Source organism: Lasioglossum baleicum, chromosome 9 (assembly GCF_051020765.1).
Source record: "Lasioglossum baleicum chromosome 9, iyLasBale1, whole genome shotgun sequence".
Lineage (NCBI taxonomy): Eukaryota > Metazoa > Arthropoda > Insecta > Hymenoptera > Halictidae > Lasioglossum > Lasioglossum baleicum.
Window position 1 is genome coordinate 4782035 of NC_134937.1, and position 26487 is coordinate 4808521.

A 26487-nucleotide genomic window follows, 5' to 3' on the forward strand; every position below is an offset into this window, starting at 1 on the left:
AATCATTTTTTCATTTGTGCATTCTATTCACTTATTAAATTGCGGTGCTATTGAAAGCATGAAAATATGTTCTGTAATAAAAAAGGTATTATTAGGTATTAGATTTAGGCAGATTATGATACAGAGGTATTACAAGTGCAATATTTATTTCATTTTTTACAAACTTCAGATAGGTAGTAGTTCCGAAGTGTTTATAATAATTTGATCATTTTTAAATTCAGTGCTCTTTACGTACGTTTAATTATACAGATGCTGTATATTAGTTAAACACTTGGAAAATTTCATTATGAATAATTATAGTAAACATTGCGTAGTCACCACATGGAACGTAGTAGGGGGAGCTTGAGGACGCTTAAGGTTTTTCTTAAATAAATGAAGAAATATTGGGTTGGTAAGAAAGTAATTTCGATATTTTAAGGTGAAATAAAAATTTCTTTAAGCAATGAACTTTAATCGATCAAATATTTTCCATTTTGTTCGATGATCTTTTGCCATCTTTCTGATGTAGCTTAATAAAGTTATTGGCTATTTTCATAAAGCTGCGACAGCTACATATTGAATAACAAAATTGGGTTTCATTTCACCTTAAAATACCGAAATTACTTTCTTGCCAACCCAATAATTTTTATTCTCTGTTATTTATAAATTAACAATATTAAAAACATATTTGGTTACATGATTTTGAAAATCATTAGTCGTCACATAGGATCGAATACAGTAAAAATTATTTATAACAATTTGCAACGATTTGCAGCAAATGTAATGGTCAAAACATTCTGCGATATCGTCACGAGCCTCGCGTGCCCATTTTTGGTAGCCTGAACATTGAAACCAATTTTCTTCACTATTTTCTAAACAAATTACGTAGGTTGTTCCCTGGTTCGTCTGTCTCCATTCTATTGTTCCAGCAATCTGAAGTTAATTTTTTAAATGTTTCCTTCGCCTTCTTGGGTGTATTTTTGAATCATTCAAACCAAATAATGAATAGTAATACGAAAAGATGCACACAACGATTTGTACTATCCGAAAATAGGGGAAATTCTGCTGTCCGCTACTAGGGAACAATGAACCAATACATTTAATGCGCAGTAAGGAAAGATAATTTAAAAAATTCTCATCAAAAGACATAATAGCACAGCTCATACGTCTCCTGGCCCCAAAAATTAATAGGTAGAATATAGTTTATAAATTGTATGCGGCATAGCGGATTCTTGTCAGCTGCAACAGGCAACTGATCTTCTTAGCTAGGCACGCGCGATAGAGACGTGATAAAACGTATTATTGTTTGTTTTCGTTCCTCTGTAACAGAGGTGGCCAACTTCTGTATATGTATAGTATATACATACACATATGATCGACTTTTTTTCTTAACCCTTATCATTTAAGTAGTGACTCACAGTCGCCATTAAAAATTGCTGTACTATTATTCAAACTTGTTTCCATTATTAAATATGTATGTTGGTATCTAATCAATTACTAAACATTTAAGTATTTTATGAGATATTATATCAATTTTATATTCATACAAAGAAACGAATTAATATAGAATGGAATTATTCTACTACGTTCGGAAGAAACGTTTAATTTTCGAGTTAAAGTAGCTCCGAGTGCAAAGAGTTAAAAATGCGTCGCGATTTACCTACTATAATCTTGACATTTAACCAGGTCTGGGGAAAAATAGATTTTTGAAATAGTAAATAGACTACAAATATTTTTATTTTATCATGGGATACAAAATTTGGCAAATAAACTTCTTTTTTAAATAGTATAATTACATATGGAAAAAATAGCATTTCAAATATATATTTTAATAGTAGCTCGTAGAAATACTACTGTAAAATAGATACTTCATCGAAATTTGAGAAAATAATATTTCATCAAGTCGTAATATTTCACACGACAGTGTTTGGTATTAGTAGTATTGCGAATAAGAGGTTTTTATCCTTTAACTTTTTATAGTACCATGCAATCTCTTATCGATAATATAAGACATTAATTTTGTTTATACGTGACTGGAAATAATGTCAATAACATAAGACGTTTATTTTCTATGTGAATAACTGGAAACATTATAGAAGAGTCATTTAAATAAGTTACTGATTCACATTGTTTACTTCAAACAGAACATACTTTTCGAACATACTATCTTTCACTGAATTTCCTTATTTTAGAAATCTTTACTATTTTATATCAAATTACTTCAAATTTTCCCCAGCTCTGTACACATTCGAACTTATGCCTTGTATCCTAATATAATTGGGGAGGGGATATTAAACCAGCATGATATTTTATTAATAACTAGCATTGTTTCCCGTTGTATACTATGTACTGTTTTTTTTATCATCGATAATACATTTATTTACATTTATTTTTTTGTCTGGGGTTAAAAAATAAATAATTTTCCAAAGAATTGTTGCCATCAAAAATAAATCTTCCTTTCTATCGATCGTATATTTGTTGATACAAGATGTATTCATGCTCTCGGCGCACTGGTTCGATCAATTTTTACTTAAAAGCAATTTTGCAATTTATCAAATTCAAATTTCGATCTATGTTTAGATCATTTTCAAGAAATTAATAATTGCGTCTGTAAATTATTAAACAAAATAATATTGTACTGAATCCTGACATCAGTTAATTAAACATTGAGTATCTAATTGTTGTCATCGTCTGCTATCGGCTGTGATCGACCAAAAACAGCTTCGTGATCAACTTGTTGGCCATTCCCGATCTATGTACTATATAATTTGCACGAAGCAACAGCTCGGTAACGTTTTAATTGTTAAAGATATAGTCTACGATCCGGCATTGGGTGCTGTTCAACGTTACGAAAATTCTCTGTGTATTATAAAAATAATTGGGCATTTCGTACAAATGACATTATTGATATATCATCGATTCTCCAATCGAGAGGCACGATCTGAAAGCTGTGATCTCCGCGATATGAGTCACTCGGCGATCTCTACGGTGCTCGTTAGGGCGTTCATCGAAGTGGTCAATGCTTACACGCTAATGTCGGCGTCTGTTCGCCGTTAAGTTGGTCGAGTCCGAGTTTGCTCTCTCGTTCAGGCCCATCGATCGGAACAGGCGCGACACGTCGCGTCGCCACTATAGACAAGCAGCCGACGACGGAGCTGCCAAATACGTCCAAGTTTGTTTTCACGCAGCTGCAGCTGCTAAATCAGGAAAAACGCGTGCTGATTTCGCGACGTTACTCCCGCTAAACGAAAACTTTGGATCACTTTGATACTTAATCTTCCTTTCTGCCTCCCGATTACCGAATACTCCTGCGAAAGATTCTTCTAATCTTGTCAAAAATAAAAAACCACGGATTTTTTCAAATAAGGGACACCGGGACTAAAAGTTTCGATTTTGAAAAAACATAAAAAATGACGTAGAAATAGTATAGATATTCTCGTCTTTGACGCGGGTAAATTATTGTCAAATTTATTATATTTTAAAAGTAAAATATAATAGGGTTTCTTATATGGTTTTATTTATTTGTCGCTGAGCGAAGCGGAACTTCTTGCTGCGTTGTGGGGCAAGAATAAAATTTGTTAATAGTTAAAACTTGAATGAAATATTTTATTTGTTAATGAAATACAACACTATTATGTAAATAATATTGATTTATTTAGATTTAAACTACTGTTTATGATGTCACATTTTTAAGGAATTCATCTTTCAACAGAAACAGAGGAAACAATTAAACGTTTTTTCAGTATCTAGAAATAAATAGGGGAACTTTCACCCTGAACAGTGTCACCAGATGAGGGGAAAAGTTACCCTTTCTCTCTGCCAGTACCGAACACATGCACGACAGAGACGAAACGCGTCACATGACCGGATCGCGGTGGAAGGGTGGGGAGTAGTGTCGCAGAGGAGGAAGGTAGAGTGGGGACACAAGTCAAGACTTGTTAGATCTTGATCAAGATCTGGCGCCACTGATCTTGAGCAACATTTGAAGATTAATTAAGTTTGAACTGTTAATACAATGATACAATTGAAAGGCTCAGCTAGCTAGTGCAAGTCCAATTTTCTCATATTAATTGATTTTCTTCTAAACCTTTATATGCATTGGTACTTTTTTGACAACTCAATGTTAAAAGACTTAATTATTCTGAACTCTCCAATTATTGCAATATACATAGTTATCTAGAATATTGTGTCACTGTAAAGCTATATCCACACTGAATTACCAACAAGCAACTTTTAGCTGACGTTGCATGTATCTTGAAAAAATGGCCATTTTACCAAATGATAGGAGAATAAATCACCAAAATGTCGCTCAATGTTGCACGAGTGTGGACATAGCTTAAGAAGGCACAATTCAAAATCGAAAGAAGATATCACGGCAAGGTTTTATAAGTCGCACGACTGCGAGCGTAATGTTTAACAGATTTTTTGTCCGACGAATCAGTTCCACGCGAGTAAATATAGATCGATATCCGATGACATTGCAACAAGTCCTTGCGGGAGCCGGCTTTGCTTCAGTTTATGGCGCTTCTCGTCCGTAACGGGAAGTGTCGTCCGCATAAATTTCATCGTAGGCGAACAGTTCTGCAACGTGACAGGTGAAAGACAGATGGGTCTCAGAAGGTCCATTATGTCACGAATCGATTTCGAACATTAGAGATCCTGAAAACTTTATTCGCGGTGACCGTACTGGCAATTAACATCGGATCGACTCTGCTATCCGTTGCACTCTCTTATGTCAACCATCATCTTCCCAGTATGATGGGATACTTAGTATGATTAGAAAGTAGCTAATTTGATAACTGAATTTTTTAAATATTTATGCATTTATGACAAAAATGGATGGGTGACATTGCAAACAGTAAAGAAATTGGAGTGAATTTAACCCCTTGTACTTGGAGTCGCAGATTAAGACTCGTGTCCCCACTCTACCTTCCCCTACTACAACGCTATTCCCCACCCTTCTGCCGCCGCAGCCCGGTCACGTGACGCGTTTCGTCTCTGTCGTGCCTGTGTCATAATGTCACGTGAGTAATCCGGTACTGACAGAGGTACGGGGTAACTTTATTCCCCTCATCTGGCTACTCTGGTTGCACTGTAATATCGTGTCAGACTCGTAATGATAATTTCGAACAGTATCTACTAAATATAAATATTATTAATTTCTATTTTTAACAATATTCTATTTTATTGTTGTCAATATAAAATTTCTTCCACTTCTAGGAAATTATGATCGACGACGAAGTTCTAATCACGGTAACTGTAGAATAAATCGTAGTGCAAGAGGTTAACGATATCAATACATTAGTTACAGCTTATTAACCCTTTGCCGCATCATTTTCTTTACAGTTGCAGTGATTAGATCGTCTTTATCCTCACAGATATCGTAGAAGAGAAAAGAAAATTTATATTTTTTGTATGGCTACCTTTATATTGGTTGTAAGCGAATCAAATTTTATTTCATTTAAAAATAAACACCTAACATTCATATTTATTAGACTCTGTTTAAATTTTTAGGATTTTTGAGGATGATCGCAGAACAGATTGATCTTTTGTCTAGCCCTTTTGACTACCGAAAAACCCCATGTTTGCATTATCGAGAAATGAGAAGGCACGTCCTGCACCCTTGCAATTCTGTAGACGAGTCTACCCCCTTGAAGGGCGAAATAAATTCCTGTGTAGATCCTAAGTTTTGCAATCGGTGTAACAATTACTTTGCGCAAAAATCCGCGCTCTATTTATAATATACAAATAATAAAGTGCTACGTTTCCACATATACAGAAACTGACATGTAAAATATTATTATTGCGAGAGAATTTATTTTTTTTGGTTCTCAAAACAGTTTGTACTCTGTGTTTAATTCAATAAGTGGCAAACCTAGACTTCTTTCATCGCAGAGAAATTGCAACTCTGATAATACAAAATTAATGAATTATAATACAAAATTAACTATAGAAATTATATTATTAACTGTGTTGACTAGAAAATGTAATTATTCTTTCCTAGAGAATGTAATGAAAAGAAAGTAAAAACTGAATTTATAAGGTCTATTGCGTTTAAGAAATTCTGATTTATTATTTTCATGATGATTGTCGCATTTAAACCGACTAACCAGAATTAAACAAGCAATCGATACTGCAATATTCAGTGTACAATCAAGCCTTTCTTCCCGGTGACCTTAATTTCCAAGGGTTTAATGAAGGCGTGTCTGGCAAAGACCTGAAATTACTAACGAAAAAACAGTAATATGCGTTCACACTCATGTCATACGAACAACGAGATCAGTCTGAAGCGATCTGTTCAACTTTCGCTCCCTATATGGACTAGAGCCCCGTCGAAGACGTCTCTCATCTCACTTTTATCACTGTCCTTCCTCCTCTCATCACTTCTCTCTATCTATCTAGAACACCTCATGCTCAGTTGTAACCCTGTCTAGACATTACATTACTTGTTCGTTACTAATTATTATTATTAGACTGCGAATCTTTATGCAAAACCAAATCGAATGTTATTACTTCCCTTAATGATTTTAACACTTTACCTACCGAAAGCATATTAATAGGATTTTCAATAATTGTGCTGTACCAAAAGAAAGCATAGAAATTTTCTTTTACATTACAATCTTAAATGAAACTATTAGATGACGTTGTTGAGGGTGACTTGTTAGTTCAGAATGAAAATTGAAGTTGCTATTGAAGGTTCCATTAAAAAGTGTTTAGCTATGTAACCTACATTTTTCAAAATTATGCAATAATCACCGGTCGGTAATGTGCTAATAGGGGAGAAATCATATATTGGCATCTTCAATTTTGCAAATTTTTCAACAATTTCGAATTTCATCTACTCAATTGCCTGTAAATGCAACAAGATCCGCAGTCGAATTATTATTAACCCCACAATTTACGATTCTTTTTTACGGTGTTCGTTAAAACTTATTTCATTAGTAAACTATAACGAGTCGAAATTCTATGTCCGCTATATATATATTTATTTAGAAAAATGAATATTGAGAAAACATAGTATTTTACCTACTTCAAATCATTGTCAAGAAGGGCCAAATGATATTCGCATAGGTATAGAGTAATAGAAATGAATGAACTTATTTATAGTCACACATTCGGAAATGCTTTTTCGACAAATAAATGAATACAACACTTCGTATGAATAGTTTTCGCACGTAAAATTAGGAGCATCAGTTCAGTTTGTAATCATAATTAGACTCTGGATTTTATGCATTTATAACAAAAATTTATCTATGGCTTTGTAAAATCGTTAAAAGAGAAGTGCACTTTAATCTAATATTGACGAACAAAATAGGTGTTCCTGTTGTACAAAAAAATATTTATTTTGATACTTTATAGTGAATTTAATCAAACAAAAACCGAGAAGTTAAGATTTCGAATCAGCAATTTAGAAATTATTACAAAAATTAATTTTCTAGTCTGAAAAAATAATACCATGAACGTGTTAAGTAGATAGGAGAGATTGTCTAAAACATATGAAACGCCAAATTTTATCAATGGCATAAATACTGCAATCCCCTTTGTATTACTTCCTTCTTAAACAATCTTGACATCGGAGACATGAAAATAATTTATAATTTTCCCAAAAAATGTGCCTTAAGAATTCAAAAACTATGTAATACCTGCATGAAGGATACTATATTATAAAGCATTAATAAATAAATAAAGAGAACCTATGAAAAAGTTCTGGAACTCCTTCGATCTCCGAATTGAAGGAGTCTGGACAGAAACAATGGCAATGCTTGTTGAATCAGAAACGATGACCTCGATGTGGGCGTGAGAGTCACGGAAATACCAGAATTCGGGTCGAGGTCGTGCTTCGAGATCAGCTCCCGTTAACAGGGTAAACGTTTCAGACTTTAAACTTCGCAGTGTTTCACTTTTCACTTCGGTGGAGCCGAGGCGGGTTTTGCCTCATGCGCTTTTGACTCATGCACTCGGGTTACGTGTTATTGTTGTCAGCGATAAAAAGTTGCGTACACGCAACAACAGCTCGAACCTCACCTAGAGTTCTCGATAAGAGCGACGAAACGCTCGATCTAGGGTTCCTCACAACAGTACCACACGAACGACGTAAAATCTGCTGCAACTTCATATTTAAACCACTTTTTCAAACGCGCCGACCTGTTGGCGAGTTTGTCTTTGACTACCGTAGTGCTGTACAAATTAATTGACACTTATTGTTACGATATCAAAATTCGCGCTTGAAAACTGTTATGATATCGATTTCAGTCCTTGTAACAATGATGAAGAACCGATACTGTAAATAACTGTTATCAAGGACCGAAATTTCTGTTCATATCGGTGTCGATTAAGGTCCTTCAAAAGAAAGAAGCACCCGGTCATATTTGATAGAAAAGCGTAAAAAATCAAATAAGAACACAGTAAGTTTCGAAAAAGGATTCCGCTGTTTAATTGAATAGTTCTGAGAATATATGTGTCATTGCGGATTATCTAATACTTTAAATGGAATAAATCAATCATTGTACAATACAATTTCTACATGAAGATATTGTTTGTCATTATATCTCATAATTATACTGAGTGCTTCTTTCTTTTGCACAGTAGTGTATATCGGACATCGGTCCTATATCTGTTCTCTCTAAGACTGTTATTACTAACCTGTCTCACAAATTCTTGGCCAAAAATTATCATTATCTTTCTATGAATTTCTGAGCTCAAGGTCATCCAAAGGCCATTGTATAGTCGGTCGCTGAATTCGTTTTTCATCAGCTAGAACATGAAATTAGCTGTTTATGAAGTTAAAAAGTACTGAATAACTTTTACCGAAACCTTTTTGTGAGATTGGCGTAACTGCCTGAAACATCGGCGCGACCGTTAGGATGAACACCCTGTATTACAGGATCCTATTGTAAAAGATTCGTAGTCTAGCTAAAGGCAAATGAAATGGCCAAATTTCCTTGATAAAAAGGGAATGCTAATAATGTTATACATTTATTTACAGCCTGATTACTACCGGGACGCGCCCCACTTCCGGTTGGTCGGCGAAGGGCCTCAGTATCGGTTGGAAATACCCTATGCGAAACTCGATTTTACGGGAACCTATTCCGTGATAGCGCGCAACTGCCATGGGGATGCCAAAGCTGTGATTTCGTTGCAGATCTACGCGAAAGGTGAGTAGTGAGCGATCCGCTATTTGGTAGTTCAATTAATCAAAGGATTGATCATGTTTGTAGGTCAAGGTAAAGAGGAGAAGATGAAGAAATCGGGTATCACTCACGGGTAAGTGGTATCGCGAATAACAAGTTTGCGATCTGCAAAACACCTAAATAGATAGCTAACAGCTTTCACTAACAGATTTCAATAAACGTTTTTTATATAAGGGTGTCTCAAAAATGTTGTACATCCTTGAAACTGGTGATTCCTAGCGTCATTTGAAGTAACTTTTTCCTTTGAGAAAAAGTTTTCTGCGCCTTTTTAAGGAATTATTTAACAAAAAACACGGACCAATAAGAGCGCGGATACAGCGGACGGTTTTCAGATCGGCGACTGGTTCCGCTGAGTGTGACGTTGGGATTGGCCGAGTCGGAATCCCTCTGCTATGTCCGCGCTCTGATTGCTAGGTGTTTTTCGTTAATATTAGTTTGTAAAGAAAGAAATGCAGGATTTAAACCTATATTTTTAATGTGTTATAACACACACCAATTTTATTAAAATTGTTTTAATAAAAACAATAAACTGAAAATTAATTTTATAAAAAATTTAATATTGTTTAATAGTAACATTAAATTATTATGAAAATTGATTTTAATATTATTGAGGGGAATAGAGAGTATTAAAATTAATTTTACAGAGAATTTAATATTATTTAAAAATATAAAGCTGTGCATATTCGTTGACACTTCCTTTGCCCCATAATTCATTGATACTCCGAGCCGTTTGAGCGGCACTTCGGCCTAGTTTGAACTCGTAGAAAAAAATAATGCGAAAATCGCGTTTTGACATCCTGAAATAAAAGCCAAATAATTTAATAAAAATTTGAATAAAATTAAATATCAAAAGCATAATTAAATAGAGCGTAAAACAAGCTTTAAAATGACATATACTTAACCCATTTAATTAAGGTAAATATTTATTAGTATAAAATTGCAATTAAAACAAAGGAACAAAAATCCTGCATTTCTTTCTTTACAACCTAATAACTCTTTAACGAAGCTGCGGAGAACATTTTCGCAGAGGTAGAAGTTACTTCAAATCACCCCTTTCAAGGATGTACTATATTTTTGGGACACTCTGTATGTACGTTGATCGGTATCGATTTTGATCTACAGAAAAGTGCTGACTTTACCGGAGATCACGAGAGAACTACGGGACCTCAGATGTTGCGATGGCGACGCTGTCACCCTCGAGTGTAAAGTTCATGCCACACCTGAGCCGCCGTTGGTGCGCTGGGAACGTGCAGGAAAGGTGAGCATTGACAGCTATTTGCACAACATTTTAGCACGACAAATTTCGCGCTGAAAATCAATAAATTATTTTTACGTTTTGAACACATTATCTACCGGCGACCATTTTGTAATTTTTGAAAGTGTATGGTTCCTGGCTAAGGATTTATCAACCTCAGTTTTAAGTATACTATTTTTAAGTATACTATACTTAAGTATATTATTTGTAGATACTATTTAACTCAACACACTAAATCCAGCTATATGAATTGATTCATTCGTTTGCGCATTACATGCAGATACTTCCTATGGGTGGCGACTTTTCCGCGGAATTAGACGGAGAAACTGCGCGTTTGAACATCCAACACGTTTACCCGGAGGACGAGGGCGAGTACACCTGCGTGGCTTACAACGACCTTGGAAAAGCATTCACGTCGGCGTGCCTAGTAGTGGATGGTAATTTTCTATATAAATTATGGCCACCTGATACGGAGGATTTGATTACGGAAAAAGCGACAGTGTTGATAGCTCGAGCATTCGCTTCGGATGTTTTTCTTTTTTTGTATCATTATCATTGTATATTCGATGCAAATTACTTGGCCGCACCCACTCCTCCAGTTCGATGAAATATTTTGTGATAAGGAACCTGATTTCTACCTACACTTACACCTAAGTGGCATACGGCGAGAAACATCTGTGTAACGCAGTACGCGAACTTATTTTATTCAATTTATGCGGAGACCAAAAACAACAATCATCCCAAAGACTTTCATGAACAAGATCGGTAACTGAAACTTGTTTATTACTGAAACTCAGGATATTGGTCTCAAAATATGAAGAAAAAAAATTAAATGCTTCGTTTACAAATAACTAAACCGCGGATGTTTATGCTTTTCCCAATTTTTGTAGACAAATTCTTAAAAAATGGAACTAAATAAAATCCTATTTTTAATGGGAATAGCCTTTGTAGATCTAAAACAAATAAAAGTTCTACAAAATTCTATCGAATTTTATATGTATAGTAGCCTTATTTGAAAATTTTCATAAGCCATAAATGCATCAAGATCCGCAGTCTCCAAATAACAATTATATAAGTAACTAAAAATTTGTTTTGTTGTCCGTAAGTATTATTATAGTGATGAGAGGAATTCTGTTAGCTAATAATTCTTACTACTTCGATCCGTCACAATTAGACTGTAGATCTTTCTGTAAAATAGAAGTCTTCCAAGTCGATTGCTACACATGAAAAAATAAATAAAAATGCAGTTCTCCTTCCAACAAATTCAATAAATCGATAATAGTGTAATAATCTTCTAAAATTCTTCTGTCTTTACAGATTTACTTGAAGACTGTACTAGAGAAATCAATTTTTATTTAAGTCCTATTATTTGCAATCGCTTCAGAATATTTAGATATCGCATAAAGATCCACAGTCTAGCCATTGCATTTACGGTCTCTGGATCCTCCGCTTTCTGATTTCAGTGCCTGAAGGAAAAGAAAACGTCCTAAGCCAAAGATTGACAAGGCCTGTAGGTCTTTTGTCAGCTGGATCCACGCCAAGATCAACACCGCGTTCTACGCCAATCCGTAGCTTGTCACCGGCAGTTCCGCGTAAGTGATATATGCACAAAGCTCAGTCTATACATATACCCAGTCAGCCAGGTCTGCCTCGAGCAGACATCGAGCACAGCCTGCAATCGTACAATGCCAGCAGATGGCGAGCATTAAGCTGTCAGAACGCGCTCGAAGCTGAATAAGAATCTTTTATTTGTTAAACCACAAAATGTGGTTACCACATTCGGCTACTATTGTATTAGACACTGAGAAATGATGAAAATGTTAACGTTCAAGATTATTAGTTACTATTAATAAGAAACTAGATTTCATGTATTTATGACAAAAATGAGCAGGTGCAATTTAAAACAGTGAAAAGTTTAAAAAACTTTAAGAGTAATGATACAGTAGTCTTGATCTAAGGAAACAGAAACCATAGGATCGAAGGTCACAAAAAAATAGTAGAACTATCCGATCTAAGAAACACAATGTGCCTGAGGGTTTTTCTTAGATGAAGACTTTACTGTATAATGTTTTCACTATATTAAAATTATTAGTGAAGAACATAAATTTATATTTAACTCCTTTGTCTTGCAATTGATGCACGAATTTTTTATTTTGCATAAAGATCCGGAGTCTAATTATTTGTTACCCTGTATGTTTTTGTAATGACCGCATTTGGTTACACTTATTTTATTGTTTCTAATGACGAGTTTCAATATCAGTGTCAGCAAGAAATTGAAAATAAGACGAAACATTTTACAGATGGCCGAGAATTGAGGTCTCCGCAGCTCCTGCCGCGAAGTAGATCGATGTCAAGACGTCCGAAGATCAGTCCACCGAAATTTTACGCAGTGCCGCACAATCGGGTGGTCGAGGAAGGTGAAACCGTGCGATTCCAATGCGCTGTGGTCGGCCATCCCACACCGTGGGTAAAATGGGACAAAAATGGCATAGCCGTTACACCTACCGCAAGGGTCTCCATAAAGGAACGAGACGACGTAAAGATGTTGGAAATCGTCGAAGTCACACAAGAGGACGCGGGATTATACAGGGTGATTGTGGAAAACGATTATGGTCGGATCGAGGCTACTGCTCGTTTAGAAGTCATAAGTATGTAACCATTTTTTCAACTCTATCAATCAAATGCTCAAGTTTTAGCATGAATTGAAATAAACGGGAGTCCTTTATTATTTAAATACTTCTGTTCAGTTTTATACGTTTTGTTTAAGATAATATCTGTTCGTATGGAACTTTATTAAAAATGAGTTATTTTAAAACACCTTGTTTAAAACGGGATTATCAGAGAATACAAACAATGTTCGAACTGTGAAATCTCTACGAAAATATTACAGATAAATAACATATTCAAAATATCAATTTGACTGAAAAAATTATTTAATATTGTTGAATTACTACATTTTATAACATCTATTCAAACTAAAACTCATACTTTCAAGAGCTCTTCTTTATTTGTTTCTATCGGAACTAATAATGTGAGGACAGTTTTGAAAAGTTTTCCAGTCATTATTATTGCAGTTCTACATATGCTCCAAGTAAAGGGTAGACTACGGATTTTTATGGAAAATAATAATTATCAGCATCAATTACAAGAAGTTCATATTAAAAGTTATTTCTTTTCTTGATGATTTTAAGAAATTTATTACAATATGATAATAATGATGCTATTCTTAAATTATTTTGATGTTTTTACTATTTCGGGTTTCATCTTTTCATTTTTATTATAAACGCATACAATCCGCAGTTGAATTGTGCGCAACGAATTCGTGTACATTATCTATCATACTTGTACATTTCTCTCGTAGCAAATCAAGTATATTAACTTTAAGATTTCATATTTTTATATTTCTAACCTACTGCATATTCGTTATGCAACTTGTGTCTGTTGCAACACATTCTGAGCGGTTGCAATTGCAACTATATCATCTTCATCAAAATCTTCAACTACCCATTTACACAAACAAAATAGAGATGCGAATTAATGATTTTATCCGTGCAGAACACAGGCTGGTTGACAACTATCGCGACTTTACTGTATATAAGAGAAATACGTAATAGTATATATGTGCATATGTACATGGTAGAAAACATACACAATATGCAAACTAATATATTTGCATATCGAAATATGTAGTTACATAAACATCCGCAGTCTACTCACGAATTACCACGCAATTGAAAGTGACAGATATTCAACAGTCAGTTGGATCGGGTACATTTTAACAATTTGATTTTATTTGGAAAGATCGTCAGCTGCTTGGGCCGGTTTCCCGGACGATAAGAACTAGAAGCGCCTCTCCCAGAACGTATCCATCTTTTGGACGAAGTCTTTTGGACTCGACAACCAGAATAAATGGACGATTGCAACTCAGCTGTGGCATCAGGGGAATGCCTAGTCCAACGCCAACGTGGTTCAGGTAATTAGCAAGTGGCACTCATGCAGCCGTTTATGCAATTCACATTTTTATATATGTATAAAGATTTTTGTATGCTTCGAGTATAAATTTGGAACAATGTTTGTAATTGTACTTTGCGAGCAAAAAGTCGTTTCTCAGATATTTTAGGTTGAATCTACCATTTTTGATATTTAATAGTTAGAATATACCATTGTGCTCATTATTTTTACGAAATTTGTTTTTAGGAAGACTGAATATTAGATAGGATTGTAATTATTTCTCTAGTGTGGAATGCTTTAAAAAAAGTCCGCATAATTTTTAAGTTACTCCAAAATGGACCCATTACATGATATTTAAAATGAATTATGCATCTACTTACAGTCAGTCTCGTAGTTGTTGGTACACTACATGATTACGTTACATGATAGTTTACGATACTCGATTAGTTTATTAGATGGCGTATAATGAAAATTTTGGAAAAATTGTGCTTTCTCTGAATTACGAAAAAAATAGTAAACGTTGCTTTTTACAACTTCTTTATTTGGGATAGTAACGAAAATTAAAAAGACGTGTTTCGTGGATTCATGTTATATGCATGCTGACAATTTCATCGAAATTGGTCAATTGGCTTACGAATAAACAATTAAAAATGATGAAAAACGCCGGATAGTAAAATAAAATGACAAAACTAGGCTAAAAATAGTGAAAAACTGTACTTTTAACCATTTTTAATTACCTATTACTCATGAACCCATTGATCAATTTCGATGAAATTTTCAGCATGTATACATATAACTTATACGAATTGACAAGACACACATATTTTAAATTTTCCGTTAAAAGACCACATAAAAAAGTTGTAAAAAGAAACATCTACTATTTCTACTATTTCGCGATATTTCTGAAGTCTAATTAAAGTCGTCTGATCCATTTATAAAAAAGTTATACTGATTCAAAGTGTGTGGCATTATTAGACAGAATGTATGTCTTCAAAATAGTTGTTGAAGAATCTTATTGATTTTTAGTCAAATTTGATTATTAAAAATAGAATCGCAACCGAACGATAACGTTGCTACCTTTGGGTAGGGTTGGTAAAACCTTGAACAGCAGAAATAAATCTCTGCGCAGTTCCTGTTTATCCAAATCAATTCATAAAAAGGTGAATTTGCATAAACGTTCGCGATCTTGTCCTGACCATTTAAAATCGCATACCAGAAGTAGTAACTCCTGGTATTTCCACAATGTTGTCTTTATCCGTCGCTCCAATGAAGTGCAAAATGATTCACGTTGCAGAAACGGACGGCCGTTGGAACGATCGAGCCGCATAAAACGACACTTCGATGGGAAAACCGCGAAAATCGAAATTTCAAAAGTGAAAGCAACCGACGCGGGCGAATACACCTGCGTGGCATCGAACGTCCTTGGTTCCACCAAGAACACATGTCAGGTAAACGGCTTAGTCATAATCTATATAGACTGTCCTTAGTATTCATCGAACAACTAGTTTGATTCATTTGATTGCCTGTCTGCAGGTCACTGTTCTTGACCCCCACGATCCGTCTACTTGCGACAAAGACCCGCCAACGTTCCTACAGTCACTCTCCGAAGAATCGATCGTCATGGAGGGTCATTGTTATGAGCTACAGACGAGACTCACGGGTATCGTATACCAATCCTTCTTGATGTGCAACATTTCAGAGAAGCCTTTCCTCACGAATTTTTCTACTATTTTAATCTCAACTTACAATATGTACCAGAGTTGGGCATTAATCGATTCAAATAATCACGATTGATTGATTAATGTGTACGATTAAAAAAATAATCATTGAAAAATCGACGATTGATTCAATCGATTGTTGAAGTTAATCGTCAATGATTAAAAGAAGAAATCGTCGAAAAATCGGAGACTGATTCAAACGATTGATGAAGTTAATCGTCAATCGTTGACTAAAAAAAGAAATCATCGAAAAAAAATATAGAAGCACGTAAACAGAGTTTGTATTATAGACCAAATGACAATACACCTAAACTCAGTTTACATTTTTTTCAGTATTCATACAGTTTTGATTCCGTATTTCATTTCGAAGTTTCAGCAGTTAATCATTAATCAATTATCCGATTCACGATTACAATTGAAAGACTAAAGTAGAAATTAACCGTTGTTCCCAATTTCACGAGATTAATAAGTATTTAATCGTTAACCACAATTTTAACGATTAATAAATATTTTATCGTTATCTGCAATTAACGACTAAAGTAGGAGATTAATTGTTAATTGTGATTAAAGTAGTGATTGAAGTAGAAATTTATTTGTCAGTCGTTGATTAAATTTTTGTCCAACTCTGCTATGTACTTTTCCGAAGCTTCGACACTTCGAAGGTTCGAAGGATTCGAAGGAATGAAGTGAACTTTGAAGTGTACGAAGTGTCGAAGTATTAAAGCTTCGAAGCCTTTCAAGTGCACGAAGTTTCGAAGTCTTGGTGTTATTCGAATCAGAAAAATGTGGTAAAAGTTTCATAGACGAAAATTGAAAACGATGTGGTTACGAATATTGTACAGTAAATCCTCTATAGTCGCAAAAAGTTCGGTTAAAGCCATTAAAGAATTCAGATATAATTTGCTAGTTATTCAAATATTATATAAGTAATGTAAGGTGTAGATTAAATGGGATATAAATGATGTTTTTAGGTACTCCACCCTTCACAGTCGTTTGGCTAAAGGATGGTCGTGAAGTACCTAATAATGATCACCATAAGTGCATCATATATGGCGATGGTGGAGTTGCTCTTAGATTGTCTCATGTATCTCCACAAGATGCCGGAGAGTATACTTGTCTCGTTCGTAACAATTTTGGGGAGGCTTCTTCTAGTGGCCTGTTTGCTGTTCAAGGTACGCATTTGCTGATAGAAAATCTGTAAACAAATCAATTAACTGGTTGAGGTATAATATGACCCTGGTTTCATAGAAGTGGATAGAATCTCTTCGTTATTAACAAATCGCAAATAAAATGATAATAGGTAGCATACGTTCATAAATAAAGATTTATGCTCGTCATTTTGTTTTCGTCGTATGTCTTACCTAAGAAAAACATAAGGTAATGCTTTTAGATTGAAAGATAATCTCCCAAAATTTCAGGTCGTTAACCCCTCTTTCAGAATAATATGAGGGTAAACATCCTTAACTTTATCATATTTTTTTCTCGGTTGTTAATTAAGCTATTGAGACGAAGGAAAAACGAAAATACTCGAACTTACCTCCTGCGTTTCATATATATATATATATTTTTCACAATTGTGAACAAGTTATTAAAGGTAGAAAATGTGTTCTGTGGACTATCTAATCCATATGAAAGTTTCAAGATGATCGGATAGGTGGAATATAAATAGTTAAATAATTGAAGAACAAATAAAATTACGTTATTATAGTATTACAATACATAGTATATAGTGCAGTGTTTCTTACTACTCTAATTAATGATTCTTATCAGGAGATTAAGTCTCTTCTTGATTAGTTATTGAGGGGAAGCAACTTGAATTTTTGGAGGATTATCTTTCAACCTAAAAGCATTGTTTTGCACACAATGTCAATAAAAATTGCCTTGGGGGCCGCTGGACCATGCTCATCCTGCTAGACCATACTTATCCTGCTAGACACTTTGTTCTGTGTACGAGATAACGAGAAGTATTTGAAATAGGCTGAACTTTCACTCAGGGAACCAAATGTTCTCAATTTTTCTGTATGTAATATTGTAAAATTCGACGAGAAAATGATAAAACTACAAATTCTAGTCCGAGGAATCCAAGTTTCAGTGGGCGGAGTTCACTCGTTCACATACACGAGTAAAGTTGCTCGATTTCAAACGCGTTTGACAGGTAAAAACGCTGGCATATTGGTTTCCAGTTTCCAGTTAGGTCTTGGATTCCTCGCACTAGAATTTATACTTTTATCATATTTTCGTCGAATTGTATAATATTACATTCAGAAAAGTTGAAAAATTTTTGGTCCCCTGAGTGGAAGTTGAACCCCTTGAAATATATTACAAATTATTATTAGGTCGAAGCTATTAAAAATTTCTATAAATTTCCAACAATTTTTCTCTCAAAGTCACAATGAAATTCTAATGGGAATTTTCATCAAAATATGAGTTACAATCTTTCCGCTTTCTATTTTTTATCAACACGCTAAAATGTTCTATGTGCAATTAATTAAACAGAAGATGACAAAGAAGCTTATTAATATTAGCAGGATATTTTTATAATTTGTAGATACAGAGTGAATTAACAAAAATATATGTATTCTGTGTATATGAACAGATTACAAAGGCGTGTCGAAACTAGCACCGCAGTTTACCAAAACTCCGGTATCGGTTTTGACATCGAAAGGGGAAACTGCATGTTTTTGCGCGCGAATACAATGCGGAAGACCGATGGAAATCACGTGGACCATCAATGGAAAAGATGTTAAAGAAATCCCAAGATGCAAGGTACGCTTAACAATACATATGTATAACAAACATATTCAACTCTCAATTATTCTTTCTTAACAAATACATTGCGGCGCTTAGAATAAACTAAAGCATTCAAAGCAAAATTCCAATTTCCAAGAGTATTCCATTGATAAATACATTATCAATTACAAATACATTATCAAAAAATGCATAATCGACAAATACAAATAATATAAATAACACTGTCCAACAGCCAAAAAGTATTTCGATTCCCACTATACGATTCTTATAGAGTTTTTCGCGCTGATTCCAAATCTGCCCTTAATTTTTCTCCTAGACGTACAGTTTTTGAGAAAATTGAATTTTAAAAATAGACATTTTTCAACTTTGAACAAATATTGTGATGTTATTATAAAAGATATTGCATTGTTCTTTACAGCAAAAGATTCAGTGATATCCAATATTAAGACATTATGATTGTTTAAACATGTTTAAACGTGTTTAAACTTTAAACAATCATTAAAGACGGAGAGACACCACTTTTGCACCAATTTTTGCGGATATTTTTGAATTTATCTAAACAAATAACGGTCCAGCGGAAAATCGAACTATACCACGCGATAGAGAGCAGACATTTATCTTGAGGGATCACCCTTTCAAGTTTGCGTGGTCGACCTTTTTTTCGAACCAGAAAGCAAAATATCTTCGCCCGACATGAGTTACTGCCAGTGGCGCTCACCACTAGAACGGGCGTTCGCCGCGCCGCGACGTATCTCGAAGATATTTTGCTTTCTGGTTTGAAAAAAACGTCGACCACGCAAATTTGAAAGGGTGATCCCTCAAGATAAAAGTCTGCTCTATCGCGTGGTGTAGTTCGATTTCCCGCTGGACCCTTATTCTTTTAGATAAATTCAAAAATATCTGCAAAAAATGGTGCAAAAGTGGTGTCTCTCCGTCTTTAATGATTGTTTAAACCTGTTTAAACAATCATAATGTATTAATATTGGATATCACTGTATTCAGAAAAGTCTACAGAATCTTTTGCTGTAAAGAACAATTCAATATCTTTTATAATAACATCACAATATTTGTTCAATGTTGAAAAATATGTCTTTTTTAAAAACTCAATTTTCTCAAAAACTGTACGTCTAGGAGAAAAATTAAGGACAGATTCGGAATCAGCGCGGAAAACACAACAAGAATCGCTGGGTGGGTATCGAAATACAAAAAAAAAAGTTGGAATTTGTTGGACCGTGTAATTAAATACATACATTGACAAATACATTATCTAAAACGTGCTCACCCGTTAAAAGAATTAAGATAAAAATTCATGCTATCGTTATTACAAGAGATATTGCTCTTATCGTATTCACACTTGTCATACTCTTAGTTTATTTCTGTAGTGTGTTAAAAATTGAAAAGATACGCAGTCTGTTTCCGTACGCTCGTATATTTCGAATTCTAATCCGCAGTTACGGGTACGCAGTAATTAGTACATTGCTCTTTTTCGTCCGCAGTAATACGTACAAAATGTTATCGATTTTACTTTTTAATATTTTCGTATGTTGTATCAGGCTTTGAGGGTCACGAATTCTTTTTTGTGTTCAGAACACATCTATCTTCCATAAAATGCTTACACATGTTATTATTTCATGATAAATTGGGAACAATATTAAAATAAAGTACAATCGAAGCATGATACCGCAGTAATCGGTACAGTGACCAGAGTCTTCTTGAAATTTCCATGACGAGTCTGACTCGCCATTATACTGCTCGCTCGTTATTCCTACACACAAATATTCGATCAAAATAATCATTTGCTATATCAATATTATCGGCATAGGTTGAGAAAGACGATAATGTGAGCGTTCTGAGGATACACAACGTGTCATCTCGAGATACTGGGGAAATTCGCTGCACAGCATCCGTGGTCGGAAAGGGTCCATCGATCAGTTGCACAGCGGAGTTGCGAATGAGACGATTGCATCAGAATTTCGAAAACTCTGTTCGAACGCATAATAATACGGAAACCGGCAGCAAGAAGAGCGGCAACTGTGCTCGTAGTAATTCCGTGAGGAAATCAGGAAGAGACGTGCAATTATCTCCTCGACATGAACGATACGAATCGCCGATGCGTGCTAGGTCGTCCTCTCTGCCATTAAAATCTTCGGACTCGAAACGACAGTCTCCCTCCTCTTCGAAGAGGAACGTTCCACCGAGTCCGCTGCTCGCTACAAGGAAAATAACGGAAAGCAAAACGATCGATAAGAAAGATCTCGACCCGAAAAAGACAAGAAATAATGCGTCTTCTTTAGCCAAGAGTCCGAAAGATCGGAACGTTCCATTGCTCACGGACGAAGAAACAATGGATACAGCGAAAGAAAATGTGTCTGCGAAAGTGTCGAACGTTTCTAAGTCGAAATTAGTGACGAACGAAGTGTGCTCGAAGAAACCGACGTCGGTGAAGCCTGGTACGTGTAAGGCTGAAAACAGTTTGAAAGAAGCTCGAGATCACTGCAAGAAGTATGATAATACGCCTATAATATCCATGGAATGTTATCCAGCTCCGGAGGAACCGAAGGAACTCCAAACTTCGAAACCGGACGATAACATCGAGACGAAGGAGAAGAATGTTAATGATGGGTCCGACGAATTTATTGCGCCCACCATTATAAAGGTACCTGCTGACGTTACAGTCTTCAGAGGAAATAGGGTAGTCCTCAGGGCCAGCTACCAAGGCCGGCCGGAACCGCAGGTGAAATGGCTTCGTGCGGTGAGTATTGTTCACATGTTTTTTAACAACAGAGAAAGTGGATCGCTTTTCTACGTCGACCGAAAGACTCGAAAGTTCAGTAGGAACTCGGTCCTTCTTTCGATAATTTCAATCCTTTGCAGTCGGAGCTATTTTATCTCGAAAATTAAACATCTCTTCCAACCCAGAATTATTCCATTCTACATGTATATGATTGTTTTCATTTTATGAATATAAAATTAATATAGTACCTCATACACAATATTTAACCTTCGCAAGGTAATTCGGGGTCTCAGAGACCTCAGCTTCAGATTTTTGAAAAGAATTTTTATATAAATGAAATTAAATCTGTTTGTTTATACTTTTTATCCTGTGTTATTCTTTATCCTTTATTAAAAACGAGACTATTTATGAAATTCATTTGTCGGTGTATAAGACTGAGGATCTATATGTAAAATGAATATTTTCTACAGTAATTGCATGAAAAACAGGAACGACATAGAAATTTATTAAAGAAATAATTAACGTTTCAATAAGCTCGAAATAAAGTGTTTAGTCTAACTAGGAATTTCATAAAGAATACGTAGTTATCGAAGCAATAGGATTTGTTTGCGTGTGAGATAATCCAATATGTAGTTGTTTTGAAAAGTGCTTGCGATATTCCAACAGGAAAAGAAAGACTTCACACTCGATTCTATTAATACGATTACTGCTTCATACAGAGAAACCTCTGTTCCCATGTTGCGTGCCTTGAGAAACCTAATCGACAAAAATTCAAGAACGATAGACTGATCAATACTTTTCGCAATGAGAATAATATAAGTTCTAGGCTAAAGAATTTTCAAGGAATTTAGTTTCGACTGCTGCTTGAATATTCTGCATAATTTATTAATTAAATATGGTTACATGAGATAGATTATTAATTAAATAATTGCATAGACTTCAAACAGTCCTCATAATAAATTAAACAATTTTTTGAACCAATGGGTATTTTAAAGCACAGATAAAAATGAGTAGCTAAAATTTAAAACAGTAGAAAGAATAAGACAATTTAAGGATGTCGATGTGTATCATTTTCAATACATTAAAATTATTAGTGAAAGAAACATTATATTTCTCTGCTGTACCTTGCAATTGATACACATCATTTTTATGTTGCGTAAGATCCGCAGTCTCTTAATCACTTTCAACATATCACTTCCTTTTAATCATAAGAAGAAATGCTATAAGAAAATATTATTATGTTTCAAAAAAGTTTATAATAAGCTAGAAATTTTTCTGGAAGTCATATTGTACATATACGTATTTTTGAATGATCCTGTACATGAAACGAAGTCCGTGATGTTTTAGGTCATTGTAAATTTACCTTTGTTAGGTCATTGTTTGTTTAGTCTTGGCTTCAGCTATTATGTCATAATGATAAAAATGTAAATTCCCACCTGAAAGCACAAAGGGGTATTGAGACCTCGAGAAACATAAATAACAAATAATGTTCTTCTTTATAATTTCTTCTTATCGTCAAAAATGTTATCAAGGTCAAGATACTGAATAACTTTTCCCTATACATGTACCCGTCGCACGGCTTAGTTTTCAAGATATTCGCAAAAAACTAAATAAATCGAAATTGCGAGTACAGATTATTCTGCGAGTTTTAATACTATTTTATTTATTCTAGTTATTCTTCAAAAAGCATGAACATAGTCTTCGTACGTTAAGGTATGCTTTTTGAAGAATATCTTCTTCGAAGGTCATTTGAAGGTCAACATATGGTTGAATTTGTCTTTTCATTAGCTGTATAATGTAAACAAATTTTTTTCGTAACTTCAGGGCGTCACAAGACATTTCCGTTATCAGATAAACGAAACACCCTGTACATTTCTGCCTGAAAAATTTTCTTGTATTATTAAAAACAACGAAAATATTTTCGGTGCAAGTCTTAGGTGCCTCACCTTGTGTATCGGTGTACAGTAAATGATGAAAATACATTTTTGTTAAAGGGACGTGAGCTGGCTGCAGACAGGAAGACTGCGATTACCTACGGCGGAGGTGTTTCTTGTTTAATATCAGACGACGTCACCGCTGATAACGCAGGAAAATACGAGGTGTCTGTGGAAAACAGGTTGGGAAAGGATCGCCGATGCTTTAGCGTTGCTGTTGAGGGTACGTGTGAAACTATAAACTATAAACTATTAGGTTGTTGCATATGTAATGTCCGATTTTTAGCAGTGACATTAAACAAACGCAATTTTGTATACCCGATGTATTCTATCTACGAATTTTAAGTTTCTAGATTATATTACGGTAAAAATAAGATATTATGGTCATTCAAGTTTTGGTCATCAGGGACTAGATAGTATGTTAATTAATCACCACAGCTTGACGAAAAATGACATAATGTTATCGTCAGCAAGTTATTTTTCCAGACATATAAAAGGAACACACGACAGTCGCGTTGATTGACGTTGAAATAAACTTTATTTAAAAGTAAAATTATAAAATAAATATAAAACTATAAAAGTAACAAACACATGGTTGCCTTACAAAAATGACAAGAATTAATTTATTTAGACTTTCCACGATTCTTAGTACAATACGAGCTCTAATAAGGATATTTATTAAATTATTTCTTATGAAAGCATCTGTATAATTTCATTAGTGTCAAGGATTAGCTTTGTACCTCAAAGTTTTATTGTATAATGAACCTATAAACGTTTTATAAGAGTTGCATTCTAAAATCGGACATTTCATATGCAACAACCAAATATAAACTATAAACAATAGCAGCTTAGGGTCTTTAGTTAAAGTTTGTCGTATACTGATTTAAAAATAGTTGCAAATATCTTTCTTTCATTGGTTTTAAATTACTGAAACTACATACTTAAAGAGTAAGGTTTCTAGTAACACAGAATTGTATTTATTAATAGACATTATATGCAAAATAAAAATTTTCTACCTAAATTGCAACAAACTAGAGTGAGATAGAAATTTATTTTCTTTCTTAATGTGTTTAATAGGTTGAAAATAATATAACAATATTTTTAAATTGTACGCACAGTTTTTACTATTTTAAATTACACCTGCTCATTTTTGTCATAACTGCATAAAATCCGACATCTAATTATAATTATTCATATGTGGAAAAGGTACTTATTCGGAATAGGGAGATCCTCGCCGATTTCAATGACCTTGAAATATTCTCAAAAGTTTAATCACTGTTTTATACTTTTCCTTAAAGAGATAAAATTCTTAGTGAAGAATTTGTATTTTTTATTAATGCTCTCGAAAGAATTTTTATGAAATCAATAGAAGAAAAAGAATAAGGTATACAGATTCCAAAGGAGCGTTTATTTTCTACCAATCTAATAGAATCGATTAATCCAGATATTCCGATACTCCAGATACTCAGTCCGTGAACTAAACGATTCTCTAAATATCCATTATGTAAATGTCTCAAGTAGAAACGAAGCATCCGTTCAAACAATCTATATAGATACGGGCAATGAACACCGAGATACGATTACTGTTTACAGAGCTTTGCAACAAGTGGTCTTACATCACGCGTTTAAACTTTTGCCTCGGTATCATCCATTCGGTGAACATGTGGCACAAACCGAACATCTGCCTCTTCGAGCAATACGCACGAAACTAAAAATAATCCGCGATGTCAAAAAGTACTGACAACTTAATTAATTTATCTTTCCGGAATCCATATGTTCGCAAGCCCCGCCGGCGGCCATTTCATTCATTCAGCTCCTTGAGTATAATTCTTTGGGCTTATGAAACAAACATCCATAAAAAAAATGTACGTATTAACCCTTTGCAGTCGGATCTATTTTAACTCGAAAATTAAACACTTCTTCCGTCCTAGAATAATTCCATTCTATATGATTGTTTTCATTTTATGGATATGCAATTAATATAATACCTCATACAATACTTAAGTGTTTAGTAATTGATTAGATGCCAACATATTTAACCCTTTGCCTTACAATATCGTGTCAGATTCGTGATGAAGATTTTGAACAGAGTCTAATAAATATGTATGTTATTAATCTCCTTTAAACCGAGATGAAATTCTATTTTGGTTTTGTGAATGTATGGTTATTGAAGAACATGTAGGCATAGATATAAGTTTTCTCCTTTTTTAGGAAATTACGAACTACAAAGAAAGTTCTAATCATTGAAACCGTAAAATAAATCGTAGGGCAAGAGGTTAATAATATAAATAATATTTTGGATAATAGTACAGCAATTTTTTACAGCGACTTAGTTAGTACGAGATTATAGTGGATTTTTGTTTCTATGTGCACCGCTCCACTATACAGTGTGCTCGCGATAATTTGTACCAGCATTTTTCTCGTAAACGGAAAATGTTGGGAAAAAACCGAACAGGAGTAAGTTGTAGTATATTTTACTAGCAAACAAAGGGGTTTACCAATTTTTTTTAATGGAATGCTACATACTTTTTACATAATATGTATAATGTGAAAGCGGGAATTAAGACGAGTCCAACCATGTAAGTGCATCTAAACTTCTGATACGGCCCTTTTTCATATTTTTGCTAAACATTCTTCCCTGCACTGTCGCGTATGAATAGTTTTAGTAGTAATCATAATTTTTCAAAGAATTCTAAACATACGATAAAAAAAATCAATCGAAGATTCATCAGAGGGTACGCTCTTGTTCAAATAATAGGGTGCGTCTAAACTTCTGATACGAATTTGAAAATAAAACTTTGAGAGAGTATTCCAAGTAAACCAAATTAGGCTCTGCAAGGTGTAGGAATATTACTATAATCATTGTTATGGTAAACTTTGTCTTTTCGATTCTTGCATCATTAAATAAGTTATTTTGATTTTGTGTGACATTTACGAGCATTGATCGGACGTTCAACGTGTTTATCAATATTCA

The 26487-nt window shown here is 34.3% G+C and overlaps 1 protein-coding gene across 6 annotated transcripts in view; it reads left to right on the forward strand.

Moving 5' to 3' along the window:
* The window catches only part of LOC143212159 (uncharacterized), a 119557-nt gene that overhangs the window by 79581 nt on the left and 13489 nt on the right, over positions 1 to 26487 (forward strand). For 5 of the 6 annotated variants that reach the window (XM_076430608.1, XM_076430609.1, XM_076430613.1 and 2 more), the window contains 13 exons: positions 8966 to 9134; positions 9198 to 9243; positions 10293 to 10428; positions 10706 to 10862; positions 11889 to 12017; positions 12726 to 13073; positions 14227 to 14398; positions 15671 to 15824; positions 15910 to 16036; positions 17066 to 17266; positions 18691 to 18860; positions 20668 to 21597; positions 23574 to 23736. In XM_076430608.1, coding sequence (XP_076286723.1) covers positions 8966 to 9134; positions 9198 to 9243; positions 10293 to 10428; positions 10706 to 10862; positions 11889 to 12017; positions 12726 to 13073; positions 14227 to 14398; positions 15671 to 15824; positions 15910 to 16036; positions 17066 to 17266; positions 18691 to 18860; positions 20668 to 21597; positions 23574 to 23736 — 2902 coding nt within the window. The remainder of the gene's footprint in view (positions 1 to 8965; positions 9135 to 9197; positions 9244 to 10292; positions 10429 to 10705; positions 10863 to 11888; positions 12018 to 12725; positions 13074 to 14226; positions 14399 to 15670; positions 15825 to 15909; positions 16037 to 17065; positions 17267 to 18690; positions 18861 to 20667; positions 21598 to 23573; positions 23737 to 26487) is intronic. The other variant, XM_076430611.1, reaches the window with a different exon arrangement.